Raw genomic sequence first — 24,626 nt, 5'->3', positions numbered from 1 at the left:
ATCAAATGTTCAATATAAAATATATTTAAATTTTATATTTAAAAATATTTGAAATACATTTATACTTTAATTCCAATCTTCCTTATATTCAAACCAGCAGTATTTTTCCTCTAAATATATATGTTTCTAACTGGGCTTACTAAATTAACCATGGAAAATTTCTAACTTTCTTTTCAGAGCATTATCCTGAAAAGTTAGCTCTTGGCAGTAACTTTAAAAAGCAGAAAAACAGGGGCACCTGAGTGGCTCAGTCTGTTGGAGCATCTGACTCTTGATTTTGGCTCAGGTCATGATCCCAGGGTCTTGGGATTGAGCCTTGCGTGTCAGGCTCCACGCTGAGCATGAAGCCTGCTTAAAGAATCTCTCTCTCTCCTTCTTCTGCCTCCTCCCTGCTTGCATGTTCTCTCTCTCTCTCTCTCTCTCTGAAAGATAAAAAAAAAAAGTGCTTCCCTGTTAAAAATTCTGTAGAAAACATTTTTAAAAAGTTACATTTATTATCAGATGTCTACTAAACTTCTAAAGGAACATTTAAGCTTTTTTTTTCCTCTGACCCTAAAGACTTCTACATTAGCTTCAGTTAAATAAAACAATTTTGAGCTTATTCCTTATGCCTAGAAGACTGCCAAGTGAATATTCAATAACTACGTCATTGAAATTTCCAACCGTGCAACTAACATGTAAATCAAAAGACTGTACACTAAGTGTGATCTACCATTTGAGGGGGTAGTTCTTACTATCAATGAAAATGCTCCCATGTTACTAAATCACAACAGTCTACCTTACTGCGGTCTATATATGGTGATCACACACACACACATCCATACGTGGATCAGCCTGCTTCTTCATGTTTCCTGGTGTAATTACACCCAAGTATATACATACTGAAATGCAAATGAATTTGAATATACTTTCCTTTTACTTGTATTTTATAATTCAGTTATATTTATATATTACAATTATTATATACACTTTAATTATGTGTTAGTTATGAATTTCAGGATAGTAATGGGGACATAGTTTATAAAAAGGAATGTGTTTGAGAGGGTAAGATTTACTGATTTAGATGTTACTTGTGATATAAGAATGCACCTTGCATTGATGGAAAATTAAATAGGTGAAGATGACCAACATGTTTCCATTATACTAGCAAAAGAAAATTCAGTATTGTTTAATCCAATGGAAAGAAAAGGCTGTTCAATGCCTAACTTTTGCTTTAGAACTCATAATTAAATGTCACAGTGTATCTTTCTGATGAAACAATATGTGCTAAACTTTCAGATGGCTATGCAGATGAGCTGATATCATCCCAGGATGGGTAGGATCAGTGCTGCTCTGTCCCAGCCCCTCCTCCTCTTCCACCCTCAGATGGCGATGCGGAGTAGAAACAGAGCTTTGTTCGGCAGTGGGCCTGTGGTTTTGCTGTGTCATAGACTTATGACTCCATCCTTCACGCTGCATTTACGTTCTGTCATACTGACTAAAATAACTAGACATTCTTACTGATTTTCTCTTCAGTGCAAAGCCAAATATTTGGTTCACATTTTATGGATATATCCTTTTAAAAATGTCAAACAAAAGCTGCTAAAATAGCTCACTGTACAATGATAAGCATTCAAGTGGTCAAACATTTTTGTGTATTGTAATTAACTTTTTATCTCATTATTTAATATGCATGTACTACACAATCAGGATTATGAAAGCAAAATAAGATTCATTTCTAATGGATACACATATGTTTCAATAGACTTTACAAAATGAACCATATAAGCAAGTTATTAAATATGACCTGGAAAAGCATCTTCAATAGCAGAACTTGCAAAAGGACACACACACACACCAAACTAAAAAGCCTAAGTATAACTCAAAAGAAAAATTATTTGAAACTGCTGTCATTAATTTACAAAAAAGAAAAATGATCTGGATAAATTACAAAGATGGGAGCCAATACTCTTTCCAACTACTTCTCTAAGCTGAAACACGGTGCCCCTATTGATTCTTCTTCAACTGAAAATCCCTGAAAAGGGGCACCTGAGTGGCTCGGTCGATTGAGCAACCGACTTTGGCTCAAGTCATAATCTTGCAGTCCATGAGTTTGAGCCCCATGGGCATCAGGCTCTGTACTGACAGCTTGGAGCCCGGAGCCCGCTTTGGAGTCTGTGTCTCCCTCTCTCTCTGCCCTTAACCCACTCACATTCTGTCTCTGTCTCTCTCAAAAATAAATAGACATTAAAAAGATTAAAAAAAAAAAAAAAAAAAAAAAAAAGGAAAGAAAGAAAATCCCTGAAAAAATAAGCATATATAGAATGTGTTGTGATACATGGTTTGGGGCAATAGTGAAGTAACTACATCTAAGCAGGGTGACTTTCCCACTTGTCTCATTCCTCCTAGTCTGCACTTACATATTGCCCCTCAACTCTGTGGTTTCAGCAGGTGTTCACTGAAGACACACATTCACCATATGTAAACTTACATAAACCTCTTCAAAGTCTTTGCTGGACTGTACTTATAGCTCTAGTCACAGTTTTCTGTAAGATATGATTATGTTAATCACATGGTTAAGTTTCCTAAACTTGATAGTATTATACTTAATATTATAGGATAAAAAGGTGCTTCATTTACCCATATGGTAATTAATTTTCTCAGTAAACTGTGAAAAAATGCATAATAAAGCAAGTTTCCAGAGAAATCAGATTAGTATGAAATATGAAAACCAATATGAAAGTCTATGAATTCTAGTTTTTAAATTATATTTTAACATTCTTTTATGTATCTGCATCACTTAGATATAAGAAGATTCAGATTGACAAATTGAAGAAGTGAATGATAAAGATTTATTTTTCAAAATTCATAGCTTGTGGCCTTTATTATGGAATAATTCAAAATAAACTTGTGGTCCATAAACTGTTACCAGATAACCTCCATTAAATGTGAATGAGTTTGATAAAATTTAAGTATTTTCTCACACTTCTACATTTCCAGGTAATAAACTTTAACTTTTATTACTACCAAATAAGAGTATATGAATATTTTTTCAAATTAAAGCTTTCACTTGACATATTACCTTATTAACATGAAGCTTAAAGTTGTACATAAAATTGTAATAATGATGGGGAGCCTGGGTGGCTTAGTCGGTTGAGCGTTTGATTTCGGCTCAGGTCATGATCTCACGGCTTGTGAGTTCGAGACCCGCGTCAGGCTCTGTGCTGACAGCTCAAAGCCTGGAGTCTCTTCAGATTCTGTGTCTTTCTCTCTCTGCCCCTCCCCTGCTCACACTCTGTCTCTGTCTCTCAAAATTAAATAAACATTAAAAAAAAATTTAAAAATTGTAATAATGACAATTCAAATGAAGTAAACAGAATAAACCATTTATTAAAACACTGTGTAATAAAATAAACTTTTTGACCCAGTGCTACAGTGGTAAACATTTCCCCCTCATTAACATTCCACCTAAAACAGTTAAATTACAACATAATCTGACCAGAACAAATACTTCTGTTCTTTACCATTCAATGCTTGGACAGTGAGGTGAGTACAGATTTAGGTTTTCTTGATGAACCAAAGATAGAGGATAATAGCCTAAAAGACAACCACAATTCCATATGCCTGAAGATTAAATTTTATTTACCCTGTTCACTGGTCCAAACTTAAAATTTTCATTATATCATACAAAGACTTCATGAATCACCCCCTCCCAGCCAAAAATAAATATGAAGGACAAATTAAGGATAAGAGTTGGGTTTTAAACTGCACTTTATTTGTTTCTGTAACATTGTCTTTTTTTTTTTTTTTTTTTAAACTGATCAACTATAAGCATGCAACAAGTTCTCTTCTGAATGGAACTGCTTCCACAACCCCCTGGATGCCAATAAGCAAATTATAAAGTCATTAAATTTGTAGCTCTCTCCTCCTTTAAAGCACTTCTAAGCAGTGTGTGGGATACATACCACAGAGGTAGGAAAGACCATCTTTAATAAATTATCTTCTTAATTGTAGAGAATTTCTGAAAATAAAACAAAATGCCAAGCCATGCCTTTGATGAGTACCAAAGGACCACAGAGCCATCTCCTATTTGAAGAATTAGTTCCCTGGAGTGTTCTGGCCTTTGTAGGGCACTTGATAACAAGATCCACCAGGGCTCCAAACAAATGCACTAAGCCTCCACTCTCATTTGCCGATTCTTTGGACCACCCAATCCTGCTGGCAGAGAGGGCAGCGATTGTTCTGTTTCACCCACAGAGACATGCAGCAGTTGTGGAAGGAATGATTACATTCTCCCCAGACCACTGAAAGGAAAAAAAAAAAAAAGAATATTTGACATTACATATTTTAATTTAAATTATCCAACTCAAAATTACAGGTTATTTTATATTATGAAGAATAATCATGATTCATAATCTTGAATAAAGATGGCTAATTAGTCAACATTTTTTCTATCTATAAAGAAGTAACAACTTACCTGTGTAAACCACACTTAAGAAGTGAGATGAGGCGCTGTGACTGGGGGACTTTTTCATCATTGTTTAGAGTCTGTGAGTGATGTGGTGGCCCCCAGCCCCTACACAGCTCCACATGCTGTCTTCCTGAAGTTAGGAGATTAAAGAACTTGAGCCTTCCTTAGATCCCAGACCTTCTCAGTCAAAGACTGACCTTGGAGACCTTTTGATCTTTATTTATTGAAAAACATCCTCCTGATTTTTATTTACCAACATGAGTTTTCAGTTCATAGTAGTCTGTTATAAATAGATGACATACTTCTAAACATTATCAGCTGTACATCTACTCAGTTATTTTCTAGAAGTGTTGATGTCATCCATAAGCAGTGCAATTCCTCATGTGACAAACACATGAACTTTTCAAAGTGGTTGGCTAGAAACAGAGGACTTTCTGTGATCAAAGAAAGGTGCCCTAAACCTCACAATTCTCAAGTTAAATATTTCTTAAACCAAGGGCAATCTCCCATAATCTGAAATGCAATCTCAAATGTGGGCTTTATTTGTCCCTTGCTTGACCTATATGATAACAGAACAATGAAAGAACATGGAAAAAAAGAAAAAAATAACCAACTTCTTATGAAAACTGGCTACAGGGAGTAGGAAGTAAAAGGAAATCACTGTAAGTGTTTCAGGGGGAAGAAACAGGATTTGATAAATACTGAATAAATCATTATTAAAAAGCTATATATAAACTACGCAAACACAAAGTAAAGTTAACCTTTCATTTTCAGAAAAGCTTTTATATATAGCAATCTAGAAGTGATGACTTCAAGAACTAGGACATAAAAACCTTTGAACTGCTTAAAATATTTATCCTAAAACAACTTTTGTAGTCCCAGGCTATTAGCAAAATTCAACAGATTTCCATATACAAACTACATTGCAAAAGAGAGCACTTAGAATTTTTTCTATGTTGGCTGAAAAGTTAAATACTGAATAATAACAGTACTGAAAACTGCAATGCTTTATTAGAATAAAACCCTACCAAATCTGACCTATAACACAGTTAAAATTTAAATGACATTTTGGTAATCCCTTACAATTTTCTCAACAGAAAAGAATTATTTCTTTGTTGATTATCAAATATTTACTATGGCCATGTCTGGAATATACAATCAATTCTTCTTAATTACAGGCAATAAAAGAACTTGCAGATTAATTCCATTAAGGCCTTTTGAGAACTAACACATTTTACATTAATAATAGATCACTGCTTTACAGTTTATTTTTATGTATTGATAAAGTCAATCTTAATCACAAATTCAAACATCCCCACTGAGAGAAAACCTTCAGTTGAAAAAGCAAGAGAATGAAATTACAACATACCAACACAATCCTCTTGTTTGTTTTCAGCTTGACATCTAAGACAGGCATCTAAAAGTAAACAAATAGCAATTCTCATTCTGATGCTCAGAATGCAATTTCTAAAACCCAGACACTTCAAAGTCAAATAAAAGCCCAAAGGGTTAGAGATGGAGATAAAAGATTCAAACTATTTATTTCTCATCTAAACATAACTGTTTAAAGATGAATAAAGTGCAAGGCACTCTACTCATTTACTTATGACCAGGAGCAATTTCACATGGGTTACTGACCCTCTATTTTCACCAGCTCTGATAAAAAGGTGTCCCCGAGGTGGATTCAACCACCAGAGAAAACTATGCCATACTTCATTATACTAGAAGTTCCTATAAGCTCACTGGGCATGCTCACATAGATCAACCTTGGGGGTAGCTTATTTTCAAGACACCTTTTAAACGTAAGCCATGCATATAAATTGGTATTTGCCTGTACACACATAAAGAAACTCTAGAAGAATAATAATCAAGTAACTAATAATAAAGTCTACCTAAGAGAAGATGGAATGGGAAGGAGTCTTCATTGTATAGTTTCTTAAAATTCTGAATTTTGTGACTGTATGATCTATATAAAAATTAAATTAAAATTAATTTTTAAAGAACCTCTTAAATACTAGATTCTCTCTCTCTCTCTCTCTTTTTTTTTTTTTTTTTTTTTTAAGAAAATGCTCCTTCTACAAATATGTCTGAGTCCAAAGCATTTATCCAACAATGGCAATGTATTTTAATAATTTACTTGGGAGTACATTTTAGGAATGGGAACCTAAAGGGTATATTAGTTTTCAAAATTTAATCTATACTACTATTTGCTTGATGAAGGAGGTACTATAGGATATTTTAGGGACCAATGAAATGGATTCATTCACTAGCTGGAAGAGGAGTCCAAGATAGGTAAAAGGAAGTTCAAACCAACAACAACAACAAAATAGTTTTTAACATAAATTAGAGAAAAAGAATTCTGTAAAAATAGATACACGGTGGAGCTGAAGCCTGGTCCTTTTCTTAACACTGGATTATGCTCAGGCATTTGTTTGCTCCTCTCTGCATGCTCTTACCCTAAAAAAACACACCACCCTGGCCACTTCGGTGTGGACTGAAAACAACCACTGCCTCCTGAGGCTTTCTTCAATCCCACAATTACTGAGTATCTGCTCTGTATATGGAGTTATGCACTGGGGACACCAAAATGACCAAGTCTGGGTCCCTGGTCTCACCAGGAAATGGGGAGGTAGGCAGGCAAACAACTAAATATCATAAGGATCATGATATAAGGGTGAGGACACAGCTCTGGTTCTGTATAATCACAGAATTACAGTCTGTGTACCCAACTACCTCTTTCACAAATTAGGAAAACAAGACTCCAGAAGGTATGTCAAATGTCCAAGTTAACATAAATAGCCATGAAGGGTTACTCTGGCTCTTTAGAACTCAGCAGTACTAGCAAACCTATTTTCCTCTTCTTCAACACTTGCTCACTGTGCCATCTGCTCCTTTCAGAATGAAGGAAACCAGAGAGTGTTAACCACATCAGAATGGGCTGACAGGCAGATCTTGGATCAAGAAGTCGTAACAAATCATTAAGGTGTATGAGAGGAATTTGAAAATTTAAGGAATTAAGTGGCCTCTTTTGCAGAATCTAGGAATCTCGGGATTATGACTGACATTTGATTTAGACTCATTATCAAAACCCAACCTAAATCTATAAAAAGTCCTAAAGTTTTAGATAAAAGAAAAAAATTCTTTTCACGATATTCCTAAAATCTAAAACAAAACATTTCTAAGGAGTACAATAACAGTAACTCCTTTTAGAATGATGCTAACTAGGGTTAGCTTGGGAAGTCTGAAAAACAAACTTCCTTCTGCTGTCACCTGACCACTAAATGGATTTTAACACCTCATAAAGAAAATACAAAGGTCTAGTCCAGAACACTTTGCTGAACTCAAAGTACAGCTGTTGCAAATCTGCAAAATTAATCCACAGTAGCAGAACACTTGCTATAATTAGAAAGCTAATGTGAATGTGAAACATTTATAGCCCATATTTTGACTTACTCCAAATATCCCAGTAAAGTTTATGTGTTGCAAAGATGTCAACCATTACTCTGAATTCTGCATTTCTACCTACAGATCTAAAATTTTTCTTTGGGTAGAAATATAAACCACACTTTTCAGGAACATTCTTCATTTTGAACTAAAGGATATTTAGGGGATAAAATTTTTAGCAAAGCTTGTCTTGCAAAAGAAGAAAAGATTAAGTGGCCTGGATAAGTTAACAACGCCACCCAAACTGGAAATTATGATTCTAGTTCTTAAGTAAGGGGTGGGGTAAGGGGGCTGTATTGCAGGCCAATAAGCTAGGTACTTTTAAGACCTAATATGCAAAACAAGTGGATCATGTCTGAAATCAAGTTCTTTCAAAAGTAAAAAGTAAAAAAAATCTGAATCCCTTTGCTGTAAATCCTCTTTGAAGCAAGTCCTCATGAATAAAAAACAAGTGTGTACTGAAGAGTGTAAATTGAAAAAATCTCTTGATTCTGGTAGGTTTAAATTTCATCCCTTGAGAGAGAAATTCTGTTTATTTTCTCCAATTCTGTCATTTTTCAGAGCAAGACACAAAGTTTTCAAGCTATACAACCTCAGTTTTCACCTACCCCCAAGAAACAAAATTAAGATTCTCTCTCAGTAGTTTTAAGTGCTCTGTTTAAAAAAATAACTGGCATTTAGAATAGCATCTCTTTTTCAAGGTGGTCTGAGATCTTAAAAAAGACAGGATATAAAATATAAAAGGATGAAGCTGTTCTGAAAGGTTTCGCGTGGCCCAGTAGTTTTATTCGAAATATCACAGAAAGAAGTTAAGACTTATTTGTACAACAGGGCTCTCCACAAAGGCCTGACTCAGACAGGGCAGGATCGTCAGAAAATGGCATCCTTTGTTTGATAGGAGGGGCCAGAAAAAGTTTTATGTTTCTGAATAAAGGGCTTACATTCTTCAACTCCCATGAACCTTAAAAATATTCGTGAACCACACTGTATCCCCCTTCAAGACAAGCGAGTGCCATCTGACCCATCCTGAAACATCCAGAGTTAAAAGCCCGCAGAAGAGCAGTAGCTAATTCGGAAATGGCAATGGCTAGGAACATTTTCTTCCTTTCGCCTCTCAATAGCGAACTGAGGGTGTCGTTTCTGTGGAAGATGACTCCAGAGCATCACTTTGGTGCGTGACCACAACCATTAAAGTGCCCTACTTATTCAGGGCCTTTACCCTGACCCCTTTGCGGTTTGCTTTTAGGCATGGAGCTGGCCAAACAAACCCAAGTGGCTTCTCCCAGCGGCCAACAAATCATCCAGTTTTATTTCCTTGGCCACACCCATCACTACCAGAAATTACCTTAATTCCTCAGCTCACTGCCCGTTTCTATCCCTAGAATACCAGGTCCGGGCGCTGGGCGCCTGCTGAGCCCCAGGCGGCGGCAGCAGCAGCCCTCGGGCCAGCAGCAGCACCGGTGGCTCCCGGCACCCCCGCCCCCACTCCTCTGGACTGGGGTCTCTCCCAGCCTTCGCCCGTCCTCCACGCCCAGAATCGGCCCGCGGAGGCCGTAGTTCGGCCCCGGCCTCGCGTGCAGCGCTTACCCATCACCTGGACCCTGCAGATGGCGCACGTATCGCACTCCACGTCCCAGCTCCACATGGCCACCGCGTTCCACTTCTTGAGAGAGAACATTTTGTCGCCTCCTGACTTGGAGCCTGCGCTCCCGGAGTGAGAGGACAGGGCGCAGGGTTCCTCGCCGTCTTCCACGTCTGCCATGGCGGCGGCGCGGAGCCGACAGCGGAGACGTTAAGTCGGGGTAGGCGGGCGGCTATGGCGGCTCTGTGGGGCCGCCCGGCGGGCCCACAGCGCCGCCTGCAGGCCGCGGGCCACCGCGGTGCCTACGACAAGGACCGCCCGGATTGGCTGGCGCGGCCCAGTGACGTCACATGACGCTAGCGCTTTGGCGCATTTCTCCCTACACCTCGGCTCGCTGGGGCAACCCCAAGGGCTGAGGGCCTCCAGGGAGTTTCCGTTGTGAACCCCGGGCGGTGTGCTGTTGAGTGTTGCTCTCCCGTGCTCCGGAGCACACTGTGCAGGCATCAGATGCCTTGCTGTGTGACTTCGTGAAACTTACCACTCTCACAAATTATCTTGTTAATATAACCATTTGTCTCGTTCCACCCCCCCTCCCCCCCGCCCCGCGACTCGTAAGCTCTTTCAGAGCTGGGACCAGGCCTTTAACACCACCTTCTTCTTGGTATCTAGGAAACGTCTGGCCTCAGAAGTTCTGAGAAACCTGGTTCAGTGCTTCTCAAACTTTTTGGGCTCAGGACCCCGTTATACTTAAAAATTATTAGGACCTTAAAGAGACTTTATGTAAGATGCATATATTTGCTTTTTAAATTTTAATTGAGTGAAAAGAGAGAAATAGCTCTGAATACTGTTATGCAAATAGTTTTGACCTATTGGTCCCCTGGAAGGATGCCAAGAACCCTGGCATCCAGGCTCCGAAAACTTCTGATCTAGTTTGACCTCCTCCTTTTAATAAGGTCCAGAAAAGTAATTTAAGGAGTACACTGCTGTTACGTGAAGCTGACAGTTATGAAACGTGAGTTCTTCTACTTTTAGCCCGGGGTCATGTTCTTCCGTTTTCTCAAGCAAAGCAGACAACATCTTCATTTAAAAGATAAGAACGCTGAGGTAGTGAACGCCTAAGGAGATGCCTGATCACCACCACCACCTAGTGGTGGACACCTGTTACCAAAGGTTTGGAATTCAGAACATCCGATCTCCTCTTAATGGGCCTCTCAACATCTCTTGGTCTCCTGATACTGGGCCTTGTGCCTGGATAGGAGCTAACCAAACTCAAGGAGTTTGGCAGAGGATACAAGGATGCATAAGTATGTAAAAATGGAAATATGGACACAGGGTCACATTTGGCTAGATGGTATGTGTGCGGCTTGTTGAGTGAAATGTGAAGTGCTGTGAAGGACGGAGATAATGCTGAGGACTGATGCTGTCAGGAAAAGCCTCATGGAAGAGGTCAAGTTTGAACTGGGGGGAGATGGGAGGCCCTCCAGACCAGGAAATGAGTGAAGAAAGCACTCCTCTCCCAAGCTGTCAGCCAGAACAGAGCAGTAGAAGTGGTGGCAGATGTTAATCTGACCACACTAACTTTATGAGCCAGATAAAAATGCTTGTAAACAAACCCAGATGAACCATACAAAACACATGTTCTGTTCATGTTAAACGACCACACATCAGACTAGAGACGGCTCTAAATGCAAACATCTAACAAAGGAGGAAGGCCGGTACTAGACAAGGATAAAATGCACTCTGCTGTTGGGAACGGGGCGGTTTGAAAGAAAAAGGAGAGACATGCAGTTGAAATGCTGAAAACTCAAGGGCACTCTTTTTCCCCTACACTTTAACATCTCTTCAACCGGACAGAACTTCCCCTACCTGCTCCAGCTGGATTGTCTCTGTACTGAGGAAAAATGTACTCATCTTTGTGTCTTCACTCACTGCTCTTTGCCAACATATATTCCTATAATATTTCTGGGAAATCACAGCACTTACTGTACTTTTTTGTCACCAGGTCACATAGCAACCAAAAAAGGCTATTACTGATGTTTATCAAACAATTTAAGTGTTTGTTCTTAAAAAGTTTATTTATGTATTTTGAGAGAGAGAGTGCACAAGCAGGGCAGAGAGAGAGAGAGAGAGAATCCCAAGCGGGCTCCACACCGTCAGTGCAGAGCCCCCATGGGATTCTCTCTCTCCCTCTCTCTCTGCCCCTCCCCTGCTTGCACGTGTGCATGCTCATGCTCTGTCTCTCTCTCTCTCTCAAATAGACATTAAAAAAATGAAAGAAATTTAAATTGACCGCTCATAAATGATAAAAATGTTAAAATAGTAAAATGATCTACAATGAAAAAAAGCAAGTACTGTTAATAGACTCTCCAGAAATTCCTATACATGTACAAACAGATACATAATACAAATCATTTAAAAAATTTTAATTGTGATAAAATACACACAATGAAGTTTATCACTATTTTGTGTAGAGTTCCATAGTATTAGGTACATTTACATTGTCAAAGTTTACATTTACATTTACAAAGTCCAGAACTTTTTCATCTTCCAAAATGGAAACTATATTCATCAAACAATTTTCTATCTGCCCTTCTTCTCTCAGGAACCAGCATTTTACTTGATTTCTGAGTTTGATTATCCGAGGTATCTCATATAAGTGGAATCATACAGTATTTATCTTTTTGTGACTGGTTTATTTCATTTAGCACAGTGTCTTCAAGTTTCATCCATGTTGTAGCATGTGTCAGAATTTCCTTTTTATTTATTTATTTTTTTAAGTTTATTTATTTTTGAGAGAGAGAGACAGAGCATGAGCAGGGGAGGGGCAGAGAGAGAGAGTGAGATGCAAAATCTGAAGCAGGCTCCAGGCTCTGGGCTGTCAGCACAGAGCCCGACTCGGGGCTCAAAGTCATGAACGGTGAGATCATAACCTGAGCCAAAGTCGGATGCTTAATGGACTGAGCCACCCAGGCGCCCCAATTTCCTTCCTTTTTAATGTTTAGTAATATTCTATTGTGTGGACAGGCCACATTTTGCTTATCCATTCATCCATCAATAGACATTTGAGTTACTTGCACATTTTGACTATTGTGAATAATGCCACTGTGAACATGAGTGTACAAATATCTCTTCATAACCCTGCTTTCAATTCTTTTGGGTATATACCCAGAAGTGGGATTGTTGGTACATATTACATATTACAACATTTTTCATATGAGTTTTTTTACACATATTATTCTCTAGCCTGCTCTTTTTGTGTAGTATGAGAGGACACTTTCCACATAAGCACTTCCATATGCACAGTATTCTTGATGGTTGCACAGTATTGCCCCATTTCTCTGAGGATTTCTCTGAGAAGCCTTTGAGAGACATTTAGCTGTTTCCAATGTATAATAAGCAGTGCTGCAGTGAACATCACTATAAATATTTTCTAACTCATCTGTGAGAGTATATATGTAAAATAAATTTCTAGAAGTAGAATGCCTAGGCCAAAAGTTATGTATTTTTAATTTTGATGGACGTTGTCAAAAGACTTCTAAAGAGGCACAAAGATTTTACACTCCCACCCAGTGGATGTCTGTGGCAGATTTCAAAAAGGTCTTTTTTTTTTTTTTAATTTTTTTTTTCAACGATTTTTATTTATTTTTGGGACAGAGAGAGACAGAGCATGAACGGGGGAGGGGCAGAGAGAGAGGGAGACACAGAATCGGAAGCAGGCTCCAGGCTCTGAGCCGTCAGTCCAGAGCCTGACGCGGGGCTCGAACTCACGGACCGGACCGCGAGATCGTGACCTGGCTGAAGTCGGACGCTTAACCGACTGCGCCACCCAGGCGCCCCAGGTCTTTTTTTTTTTAAGCAGGAACGATTTCTCAGGAGGCCTCACACACTGGATGTGTAAGTTCTGAAGATCTGTTATTTCAACTCTTACACTCTATTATTGTTTACTTTTAACGGATGAGAATCTTGTCTTCCTAGCTAGATGCTAAGATATTTAAGGGTGGACATAATTTACTCTACCCATCCTCAACTCCACAGATAGTTTGGTTCCACAGACTTGCCAGAACTTGTTACATTTGTATATAATATGAATGACAGTCTTGCCTTTTAAAAAATAACTTTAATTAATTAGTTAATTAATTAATTTTTTTAAGTAGGCTTCACACAGAGCCCAGTGCCCAACACAGTGCCCAACACAGAGTGCCCAACACAAAGCCTGAACTCACAACTCTGAGATCAAGACCTGAGCTGAGATCAAGAGTCAGACAGCTAATTGACTGAGCCGCCCAGGTGCCCCTATTTAATTTAATTTAATTTTAAACAGGCTCCACACCCAACGTGGGGCTTGAACTCATGATCCTGAAATCAAGAGTCTCATGCCTTCCCAATTGAGCTAGTCAGGCACCCCGACAGTCTTGGCTGTTGTGATTTTCTTTTTTAACTTCAAAAATGAAGAGGTCTTGGGGCGCCTGGGTGGCGCAGTCGGTTAAGTGTCCGACTTCAGCCAGGTCACGATCTCGCGGTCCGTGAGTTCGAGCCCCGCGTCAGGCTCTGGGCTGATGGCTCGGAGCCTGGAGCCTGTTTCCGATTCTGTGTCTCCCTCTCTCTCTGCCCCTCCCCCGTTCATGCTCTGTCTCTCTCTGTCCCAAAAATAAATAAAAAACGTTGAAAAAAAAAAAAAAAAAAAAATGAAGAGGTCTTAAGTCTTTTTTTTTTTTCTTTCTTTTCCTTTTTTCTTGTGTAGCTGTTCCAAGTGAAATAACTGGAAACATTCAATTCTAACATCAACAATAATAGTAGCCACTAATATTTATATTTGAGCATGCACTATGAAACAAGTATTGTCCCAAAATGCTTGACATGTGTCATCTCATGAGACAGGTGCTATTCTTATCTGTATCTTGCATCAGGGAAAACTGAGGCTCAGCGAGGCTCACTGACTTGGCTAATGTCACACACCTGGAAAGCAGCAGTTTTCCAGAAAATTTCAGTCCATTTCATTCCCCAGTCCATGTTTTTCATCCCTGCACCATATTGTCATACATATGACTTTCAACTAATCCAATTTATCATCCATACATCGGTCAACTGTACCTCTTGCCTTTCCCATGGAGCAGATATCTTCATGGGGCAGGGGGATAAAGTGATTAGAAGTTTCCTCATTTGGGGAAGATCCCCATTTTGGGAGACGCTGTCTTTCAGAAAGTGGTTATTACTTCCAAATATTCCTATTGTTCCCAACTATAGATATACTTATGGAAGTAGTTTCTTTCTTTCTTTCTTTCTTTCTTTCTTTCTTTCTTTCTTTCTTTCTTTCTTAAAGATCACAACTTCCTTTAAATTATAAATTTCACATGCACATAAGAAGCCCCAGAGAAGAATCCTACCTATTTTTACTAAGGCCAACTTGTGAAACCCACATTTTCGAAAATGACAAGCATTATAGGATTAACACTACTTTGAACTTTCATAAAATAGTCATCAAAATTTAGAACTTGAAAGAGGCACGGTTCCAGTGAAAACTATTATTATTGAACAAGCAATATCTTTCTAGGCTATGAAGATAGATAGCACCCATAAAAAGATATGGCATCCACATTCAGTTTTTAGCCTGTGAAATAATGAACAAGAATCACAAATTAAAAAAAAAAAAGGAAGTTCAACTTCATACAATAAAGAGCAAACATATGTAAATCATTACCCCCTAATAGATCCCACATGCTTCATAAATAATTTGAGTAAATTCACCATTTCAAATCCACAATAAGCTAACAGGAACCAGGATTTGGGTGGGAAGTGGGAAAGTTGAAGACAGGAGGCAAGATTTGCACTAACATTTGAGGGAACTATGTTCTTCCCTTACTACTTGTCCCTTGTCCAATCATCATCCATCACAAGGATACTGTTACCCAGAACCAAAATTCTCATGATTTTATCAAGTGCAAAATCTGCTGAGGATGGCATCTACCCCAGTTTAGTGCCCAGGAATCCATACAGCACTCCCCTGGTGGCTGAAGTTCACAGACACAGACATCCGAGAGCATACCTTTTTCTTCTTTTTACAGGTAATACTAGATTTCTTGCTATTTTTCCAAATAGATCTGAAGGTTTCTGAAGAGATTTGAGGAGTGACTGTAATTTTTAAGACTGGACATTTACCTGAAGGGCGAAAGAACATAACAGTAAATGCGTAAGATATTTCACAACTCCATTTAATGGAGTAAGTCTGGGGCTTCTGAGAGGGGCATTCTCCCACATTCTTATTAATTGGGCAAAATTCCTTTCACTTAATACCTTTTTCCTATATCTATATCTATATAGTTGTTTCTGTATTTATTTTGAGAGGGGGAGAGGCAGACAGAGAGGGAGAGAGAGAATCCCAAGCAGGCACCACACCCTGTGGGGAGTCTGATACCGGACGTGGGGCTTGATCTCACAAGGTCATGATCTGAGCCAAAATCAACAGTTGGAGGCTCAGTGGACTGAGCCACCCAGGCACCCCTCCCTCTTAATGTGAGTGATCCATAACAATTTATTTCTGTAATAACTTCTTACCCTAGTCCTTTCTTTTCCATTCCTACTGTCATATGTTTACCTGGATAATTCCAGTGGCCTTCTAACTGGTCTTCCTAGCCTCAGACTTTCCCAGCCCCAAATCCATTCTGGGCTCTACTTCCAGATTAATCATCTGAAAGTGAAATTCTAATCTTGTCTTTCATTACCTCTAATACTTTATTGGCTCGTCATCTTTTTTTTTTTTTTTTTTTTGAGGGGGAGAGATTGAGCATGAGCAGGGAAGGGACAGAGAGAGAATCCTAAGCAGGCTCTGCACTGTGAGTGCAGAGCAAGATATGGGGCTTGAACTGCGAGATCATGACCTGAGCAGAAATCAAGTGTCACCACTTAACAGACTGACCTACCCACGCTCCCCTGGCCCTTCATCTTTAGTGGATGTCTCTTGGTTTTTCTTGTCCAGCTTGCATTTTAGCTGCTTTCTGGAACAGAATCTCGAATTCACTTTGGGGTTCCACTCCCCTGTGCTCTCAGGCTAGACAGGCACATAACCCAAATCTGATCAATTAGTGGATTTATTCTCCCTGGCACAGTGATGTGTTAACAGCTATGCATGTGACTCATGATGGTCCAATGAAATCAGGAGAAAGGCTCTTTCTTAGATTAAACTGGCACAATGTAAACTTCTAGCTAGTGCTACCCAACTTGTCACTGTGTGGGAAGAACCTGCTTGAGAATATAGTCAACACAGAAGCAGAACTTCCAGGAGATGAAGGTAGGTAGTGTTATTTGAGCCCCTGAATCCACCTGGACCTGTAGCTAGAACCACCCATGGGCTTTTAGTTATATGGGTCAACAATTTGTGTGTGTGTGTGTGTGTGTGTGTGTGTACTTAAATCAGTTTGAGTTGGTCTTGTATCACTTGAGACCAAGATTTCTCACTGATTTTCCTATAAAGACCTGCAATATTGTGATTAGAAGAAATATATATTTGGTCATCCATATTTCTCATATATATTTGGTCTTTGTCCGTGGTTCCTGGCTCCCAAACCCTTGGAATTTCCTGAGCAATAAGAGCAATGGGAGCATCTTTTCTTATAACATTTGGTCTCTTAGGTGTATGTAGGGGAATGGGTGAAATAGGTGACGGGGGTTAAAAAGTACACATCACGATGAGCACTGAGTAATGTAGAGAATTGTTCAATCACTATATGGTACACCTGAAACTAATATAACACTTATGTTAGCCACACTGGAATTCATTTAAAAAAGAAGATTTGAAAAATATAACATTTGGTCCCTTGTTCTCAGTTCCTGAAAACACCTTAGAGCCACAAAGGGGAAATGGGTGCCTTATAATTCATAACAAGCCCCTTTCCATCACACTGGAGTTTGTGATAACGAGGTGATTTTTGGATAGCACCTAAGGATGGGGCTGGTTGCCAAGGGAAACCAACCATAAATAGAGGGTTAAAACCTTCAGTCCTACCCCCTGATTTCCAGGGAGGGGAAAGGGGCTAGAGGTTGAATCAATCACCAGTGGTCAATGATTTAATCAATCATGCCTATGTATGAAACCTCCATAAAAACCCAAAGGACAGGATTCAAAGAGCTTCCAGGTTGGGAAACCAGAATGCTTCTGTGTGCCACCATGCTGGGCCCCAAACTCCATGAGGACAGAGCTCCTTTGTTTGAGACCTCACCCTCTAAATATCTCTTCATCTGGCTATTGATTTAATATCCTTGTAATAAACCAGTAGTCCAGTAAATAAACTGGTTTCCTGAGTCCTATTAGCTGTTCTAGCAAATTAATAAAACTCAAGGAGGGGGTCATGAGAACCTCAGATTTACAGCCTGCCAGTCAGAAGCACAGTAACAACTTGGACTTGTGATTGGTGTCTAAAGTGGTGGTGGAGGGGAGGGGATAGTCTCGTGTGACAGAGCCCTTAACCTGTAGAATCTAATGCTATCTCCAGATACATAGGGTCAGAATTGAGTTGAATTGTAGGACACCCCGCTCACATTTGGCAGTTGTTTTGTGGTCAGGGGAAAGACCTACGCCCACACATCAAAACTGGGGTCAGAATAATAAGACTCAAATACCTAGTATGCCATTCCGAGAGCCTGTGTCAGCCCATCCTTCTTTTATTTCCCATGGCACTTGCCCTTCTCCCCCTTCCTGTTTCTCATCTAGCCAATGTCCAGGTCCTGCTTGTATCACAGGTGCCTCAAGCTGTAGTTTGTGGAGGCCAGGATACACCAGGAAGAGGCTAGAAGCAGACAGGTAAGTAAGACGTATGGTTGAGAGGAAAATTATGAACCTTAAAAATAGTACTGAATGTCACCTCCAGAGGGTCAGTTGAGGTTGAAACATGAAAATGGTTGTAAGGGTGTGAGAACAAATCAGGCTGGGCACAGTAAAAGGTAGTGGAGGGCAAGGTGGATGAATATGGATAAGGGACCAGGAGGTATAAGACAATACAGTTTGTAATTTCAAGGCTTGGAAAGGGCCAGAAACCATGTCGCTGGGGGCTTGAGTGGTACATATGTGCCTGGAAGAGAAGCAAAGTCAGTGTCCTATTTGGATGTTTTCCTCTGGTGAGCAGTGCTTATTGATGCTTGGTGTGCTGGGGTCATTCCATCCTACATACAGATCATCACAAAAAATCAGGTGGGGTCGCAGGGAAAGTTGCTCTGGAACCTCAGGGTGGGGCTGGGCCATAACAAAATCTAGGGCAAGAAGTGTCCCAGGAACGTGCCTAGATTGAGAAGTTGAGCAGTAGCCCTTCATGTTTCCTGGGTCTGATTTTGGCCCAGTGTCTTCCATGTTTCCTTGTAGAGCAGCAGGTTATATAGACATAACTCTGCTAGGTGACATGAGGGGCCATGCCAAATGTCTAATATAGACCTTGGTGTCTCACTTGGGCCACTCCAGAGGGGTCACTGGCTGCAAAGGCCTCTTTGACCACGTCTAGGGTAGAAAGGACCAGTGGACCTATTTATTGCAATCTAAAAGAGCTTAAGGCAAATACTTCTAGTTCCCTGCCTAATATCTTTTCTGACCTTATTTGCTTTCTTTCTCTTTTTCTTTTTTCTTTCTTTCTTTCTTTCATTTTCTTTATCTATTTTGAGAGAGAAAGAGGGAGAGAAGATGTGAGCAGGGGAGGGACAGAGAGAGGGGAAGAGAGAATCCCAAGCAGGCTCTGTGCTGTCAGCGCAAGCCTGATGTGGGGCTTGAACCCACAAATGGTGAGATCATGGCCTGAGCCTAAACCAAGAGTCAGGCGCTTAAATGACTGAGCTACTTAGGCGCCTCTGACCTTATTTTCTAACAGAGCTCACATTTTTCTTATGGCAGCAATGTTCCCAGTTAAAAATTAGGGATGAGCATGTGACATGCTTCTGGCCAACTGCAAATAAGCAAAAGTTGCTGAGGATTTCTGAGATTCCCTCATACAGGTACCAGCACTATCTCCTTGTCCCTTTCTTCTTCTTCTGGTCTGGAATGGAGATGGGAGGCTTTCAGTGAAGCAGCCACCTTAAAACTATGAGGATAAAAACCACCTGCTAAGGCAGATGGTGGAGAAAGAGAAAGGAATGATGTTGGGGCACATCTGTACCTGCTCAGTCTTCCTCTACTTGATTAAGCCACTATAGCTGGTTCTGTTCCATGTAGCCAAACATCATCTCTCACTGATGCAGAATTTAACAGCAAATAGGTATAAATCATCGTCATGGAGAAAAACAAAACTCAGAGGTATTTTTTAAAAAAAAGGCAAGCACAAATGTAGAGGAGGACAGAGCTTCAATAGGAAAACAAGGTCTAAAGTCTTGATCACTGTGAAGCTGAGGGAGCAGTGTAGGATGCATGGGTCATCTGTGAGTAGTGCCGGGGGCTGCAAACCACTTAAAATGGGGCCAGGAGTATGGCAGGCGGGGCCAGCTTAAGGCCTCAGAGGATTCATGTGGCAGCCAAACTCACAAAAGACTGTCATGTTCCCTGAACACCACACTTTTGCTCATCCTTTTCGCTTTTCTTTACAAAACTCTAGCCATACGGCAACGCTCTATAGCGTGTGAGGCCTTCAGTTCCTTTGTGGAAGCTGAGGTGATTTCAGATAGTATTAGATATTGACATGGAATTATATAACAATGAATCACATGGTAGAAAGCTATGCACTTGAGGCGCCTGGGTGGCTCAGTCAGGTAAGCGTCCAACTTCAGCTCAGGTCATGATTTCGTGGTTCGTGGGTTTGAGCCCCATGTTGGGCTCTGTGCTGACAGCTCGGAGCCTGGAGCCTGCTTCAGATTCTGTGTCTCCCTCTCTCTCTCTCTCCCCCTCCCCCAGTCTCTCTTTCTCTCTCTCTGTCTCAAAAATAAACATTGAAAAAGATTTTTTTAAAAAGCTATTCACTTTTCAATTCTCTAAAAATGTAATCAAAGTAATGCATACATAAAAAATCAACCAGGCCTAAAAAGTTCATACTGAAACACAACAGACCCTTTCCCTTCCCTCAGGCTTCTTCTCCAAAGAAAACCACTTTTAACTCATTCAGCTGTTGTTTTTTTCTTTTGTATTATTATTTTTTTTGGTTTCACGTTTTTACTTAAATTCTAGTTAGTTAACATATAGAGTAATATTGATTTCAAGAGCAGAATCTGGTGATTTATCACTTACACATAACACCCAGTGTTCATCACAAGTGCCTTCCTTGATACTCATCCATTCAGCTGTTTTTCATGAGATTTGCTGCCTCACTCCAAAGAAAGTGCTTTTTATATTATATGATATTTCCATTAAACATTTTATGTATTGACTGTTATCCCATCTTCTCACCAAACCTCTCAACAGTTCTATTTCAAAATTTTTAGTTAAATCAACACTTGTTGTATTGACTGGTATGGTCATATATATTTTGTTCACAGTATTTTTCTTACTCATAAAAGTTTTAAGATTTTATTTTTAGGTAATCTTTACACCCAATGTGGGGCTTGAGCAATCTGAGATCAAGAATCACATGATCTACTGACTGAGCCAGTCAGGTGCCCCAATTATATAACTTTCTTCTGAGTTAATAGTGTTAATTTTTCATTTGCACAGTTTCCTGTGTACCAATTCTAAATATTTCCCCCAATTTCTTTTATTTTTCATACACCCATTAGTATTTCTTGCAAAATACTTAAGTATTTCCAAAGCCCGATTCAGTTTTTACCACAGTATTCCTCCTTTCCAAAGTCTTCTATTTTTCTGTCCATTTGGACTAGTTCTGACCTTCAACCATCATCTGGGATTCTGTTTTCTTTTTCTCTTTTTTTTTTCTTTTAAGTTTATTTATCTTGAGAGAGAGCTCAGGAGAGGGGCACAGAGATAGAAAGGGAGGTAGGGGAGAGGAAAAAGAGAGAGAGAGAGAGAGAGAGAGAGAGAGAATCCCAAGCAGGCTCTGCACCATTAGTGTGGAGCCTGATGAGGGCTCAATCTCACGAACCAAATGGTGAGATCATGACCTGAGCCAAAATCAAGAGTCACTTAACCAATTGGACCAGTTAGGTGCCCCTGGGACTCTCTTTTCTACGTTTCTGTATTGGTTCTCCTGATTTCTGGATTCTGGATTCTTCATCTTTGTGGTTTATTCTCATTTTACTCAAATGTGTTCTCTGGGAGCTTCCTAGGAAACAGAGGAGGCAAAGAGTTTGAGTTCTTGTGTACTGAAAACTACTTTATCCTCATACTTGGTTAGAATTTGGGAATGTATAAAGTTCTCATAGAGTTTTCATGGCAGTGCCTCATTGTTTCTAGCTTCCGGTTAGAAGTCTGAGGTCATGCTGATTCTCAGTTCTTTGTACAGAATATACAGTATTTATCTGTAATTGTTAGACTTTTCCCTTTATTCCTAGTGTTCTAAATGCCATGGTGATATAGCTTTTATCATTCACTGTGCAGGGCACTCAATGGGCTCTTTCAATATACAGATTTATGTCTGTTAGTTCTGGGAAAGTTCTTGATTTATTTGATAATTATTTGATAATGCCCACTCCCCACTTTTCTCTGTTCACTCTTTCTGAACTATGAGTTAAATATTGGTGTTCACAGACTGATCCCCTCTAATATATTCTAATTTTTCATCTTCATATTTTTGTTCTACTTTTTAAAGCCTTGTTTGAATTCATCTTTCAACATTCATTTTGAAATTTTTATTTTGGCTATCATTTTTACTTGCCAAGAACTTTTTCTTATTTTCTGATTATTCTTTTTTCATAGCATCCTGTTCTTGTTTCACAGATGCATTATCTTCTGTTTCACTGGGAGGAGTCATAACTAATTTCTTTTCTTAATTTTCTGTATTGTCTCTTTATCTTCAGAGTTCCCTTTTTTCTCTCAGGCTTGGTTTCCTATATCAAACTATTGCCTCAAGTATCTGGAGATGTTTGGATTTCTGTTCACAGTGAAGCATGAGGCATCCAAAGGCTTATGGGAAGCTCCTCTGTAGGAGCAGGGCTTGCTTACCTGCTGGGCTTCTTTGAATGATGAGGGCATGGCCAGGTGTCAGCACCTGTTTTTCCTTTCTCTGGGCCTATCCAGTTTTCAAAGAATACCCCAGTCTTCTACATGGCTTTTGGCCTCCGGAAGCAGGGCAAAGAAGGCTGCAGTAATGGTAAAGGCTGTGTCCCAGTGTTGAGTGTGCAGAATTTTCCCTAATCCTACTCTTTTCAGCTTCTTACTTCACTCTCATTCTCTGCCATGCTGGGTGTGCTGGGTCTGCTGAAAGACTGTTTAATTTTTCTAGGGAAAACTCCCTAACTGGTCTTCCTTCTTCTGTCCTCACCTCTCCTCCAATGTATTTTCAACATAGAGCTAGAGTAATCCTGCTGAGATGTGGGTCAGATCAGGTCACTCCTCTCAAAATTCTCAAATGCCTTCCCATTCTCAATAGAGTTAAAAACTAAAGTTATCATAATTGCCTAGAAAGCCCCTTGCCCTCCATGCTTACTTCTTGGAATTTTTTTTTGTCCTATGACTCTCCCATTACCTCTCACTCCACTCCAGCCATGTTGGCTTCCATACTGGTTTTAGAACACACCAGGTAGCCTCCTGCCATAAGCCTTTGCACTCGCTGTTCGGCTTACCTGGAATTCTCGTTCCCCAGATACACATGGCTTGCTCCCTCACACCTTCTGGCCTTCACTCAAATGTTTCTTCTTCATACAGCCTTCTCTCTGGATATCCTAACTAAAACTCCCAACCCCTGACATACATGCTTTATCTCCTTTTCTTGCTTTATTTTTCCCTTAAGTATGATCCCCATCTGATATCCGATATACAATAATGTGTATTTTACTTCTTTTTATAGTTGGTTTACTGTCTGTAATTCACTAGGAAGTAAGATCCATGAAAGCAGGAATTCACTGCTTAACTCAAACAAGGCCTGGCATTTGTGGGTTGTCCTGATCAGATGGAGTAGCCATCAAATGTGGGGCACTCCGATTGGGTGGAGGCCAGGGGCACAGGCGATAAAAGAGTTCACCCAAGGCAGAACAAAAGAGATAAAAGTTTACTGAATACATTGTAAGGAAGCAGTGGGCAAGACAGCAAAGGAGACACTGTAACGAAGCACGGGTGAGGAGCCACAGTTACAGGGCACAGCGAGGAGGTAGGAAGTGTATGGAATTTTCCCTTTTTGATAATTTTAGGAACTGTGCCCACTGGTAATTGGTTAGTTAGGGCCTATGGTTATTTAGAGGTGGGTCGCTTCGTGAGCCTGTTTGCATTCAGCTCAGTGGTCACTGTGGGCCCTTTGGCCTTGCTCTACAGCATTAATAAATTCATGTTGAAATAAATAAATAAATCAGTAAGAACGAATAAGTGAAACGATCCTTAAGTATTCTGGTGTGTGTTTTTTTTTTTTTAATTAGTCAAAAAGCAACCCTATAAGATAGTTCAACCCTCTGCTAACCTTTTTTTTTTTTTTTTTTTTTTTGTAACAAGTGAGGTTGCTGATGTTTCTGAGGAAGCTTTCATTGTGTGTGTTCCATCATTAAAGGTAGTTCAATAAGAATTCCTTGGTAGGCAAATAAATTACTTTAGGCTATTAATTTGGATTTCATGAAAGAAGTAGAATTAGAAATTAGCTTGTTAACTTGCAAATGATAAGAACACAAAAGCAATCAAAAGAAGAACATTAGTTCTATAATCAGTGATATCACTCATTGCTTTTAATGTTTAAAAGGATACCATTAAGGCTAAATGGCAAGAGATTTCCCTGTAGAATCCAACCAGCTAACCCTGTTTTGAGGAGTCTTTCTAACAATCTGAGATGCTCCATGGAAACAAGTCATAATTATTTTGGTTCAAAATATGGATGTATTAAAGCTACTCATGATATATACTACTATATTTGGGAAATTAATACTTCCTTGAACTATAAGTTGTTTTTAAATGCTTTTTAAATGAGAATCTGTATTTTCAGGTGGGTATTTCATAATTATCTTCCCTACTTATGCAAATTGAACTATTTACTAAGCAAGCACAATGTTTTGCAGTTCCAAATAAGTACTCAATGAGAATCATTTTCCGTCAAATCATCTGAGACTGCCCATCATTAGCACTTAACTACAATAAAGATCAGAACACTGCCTATGGTA

General features: G+C 39.6%; 2 protein-coding genes across 10 annotated transcripts in view; both read right to left on the bottom strand.

Moving 5' to 3' along the window:
* Positions 1-3,344: 3,344 nt before the first annotated feature.
* RNF7 (ring finger protein 7) lies at positions 3,345-9,765 on the bottom strand. Of its 4 annotated transcripts, none has more exons than XR_009261829.1 (4): positions 9,489-9,765; positions 5,820-5,867; positions 4,457-4,580; positions 4,168-4,283 (listed from the first exon to the last, which is right to left on the bottom strand). XR_009261829.1 is itself a non-coding variant. In XM_058730077.1 (4 exons), the coding sequence occupies exons 1-4, from the start codon at positions 9,654-9,656 to the stop codon at positions 4,265-4,267; spliced, it is 366 nt and encodes a 121-aa protein (XP_058586060.1). In that variant the 5' UTR covers positions 9,657-9,761; the 3' UTR covers positions 4,168-4,264. The 4 variants fall into 4 exon arrangements, 3 of the variants coding, with proteins under 3 accessions (XP_058586062.1, XP_058586061.1, XP_058586060.1); XM_058730077.1 differs by having other exon boundaries at positions 9,482-9,761; XM_058730079.1 differs by lacking the exon at positions 4,457-4,580 and having other exon boundaries at positions 3,345-4,283; positions 9,489-9,756.
* A 4,443-nt stretch (positions 9,766-14,208) lies between these two features.
* LOC131511936 (uncharacterized) overlaps positions 14,209-24,626 on the bottom strand; it is a 51,400-nt gene continuing 40,982 nt past the window's right edge. The window contains exons 10-12 of one of the 6 annotated variants that reach the window (XR_009261826.1): positions 15,520-15,632; positions 14,802-15,084; positions 14,209-14,769 (exon numbers count right to left, since the gene is read on the bottom strand). Coding sequence is in view for 5 of the 6 variants with exons in the window: in XM_058730076.1 (XP_058586059.1) it covers positions 15,448-15,632 (185 nt within the window). In the remaining variant the exon portion in view is untranslated. The other 5 variants (XM_058730073.1, XM_058730076.1, XM_058730072.1 and 2 more) reach the window with 5 other exon arrangements.

This window comes from Neofelis nebulosa, chromosome 5 (assembly GCF_028018385.1).
Source record: "Neofelis nebulosa isolate mNeoNeb1 chromosome 5, mNeoNeb1.pri, whole genome shotgun sequence".
Classification (NCBI taxonomy): Eukaryota; Metazoa; Chordata; class Mammalia; order Carnivora; family Felidae; genus Neofelis; species Neofelis nebulosa.
The sequence above is the reverse complement of the archived record's forward strand: the minus strand, read 5'-3'. Positions and strand labels throughout refer to the sequence as shown.

What these genes read in the sequence shown, in the direction of transcription:
- RNF7 (XM_058730077.1), bottom strand. Translation starts at nt 9,656, where the DNA reads ATGGCAGACGTGGAAGACGGCGAGGAACCCTGCGCCCTGTCCTCTCAC. An exon ending in CTGCAGGGTCCAGGTGATGG is followed by an intron (nt 5,868 to 9,481) that starts GTAAGCGCTGCA and finishes GTTTACTTTTAG; the next exon opens with ATGCCTGTCTTAGATGTCAA. An exon ending in CAAACAAGAGGATTGTGTTG is followed by an intron (nt 4,581 to 5,819) that starts GTATGTTGTAAT and finishes TCCTAACTTCAG; the next exon opens with GAAGACAGCATGTGGAGCTG.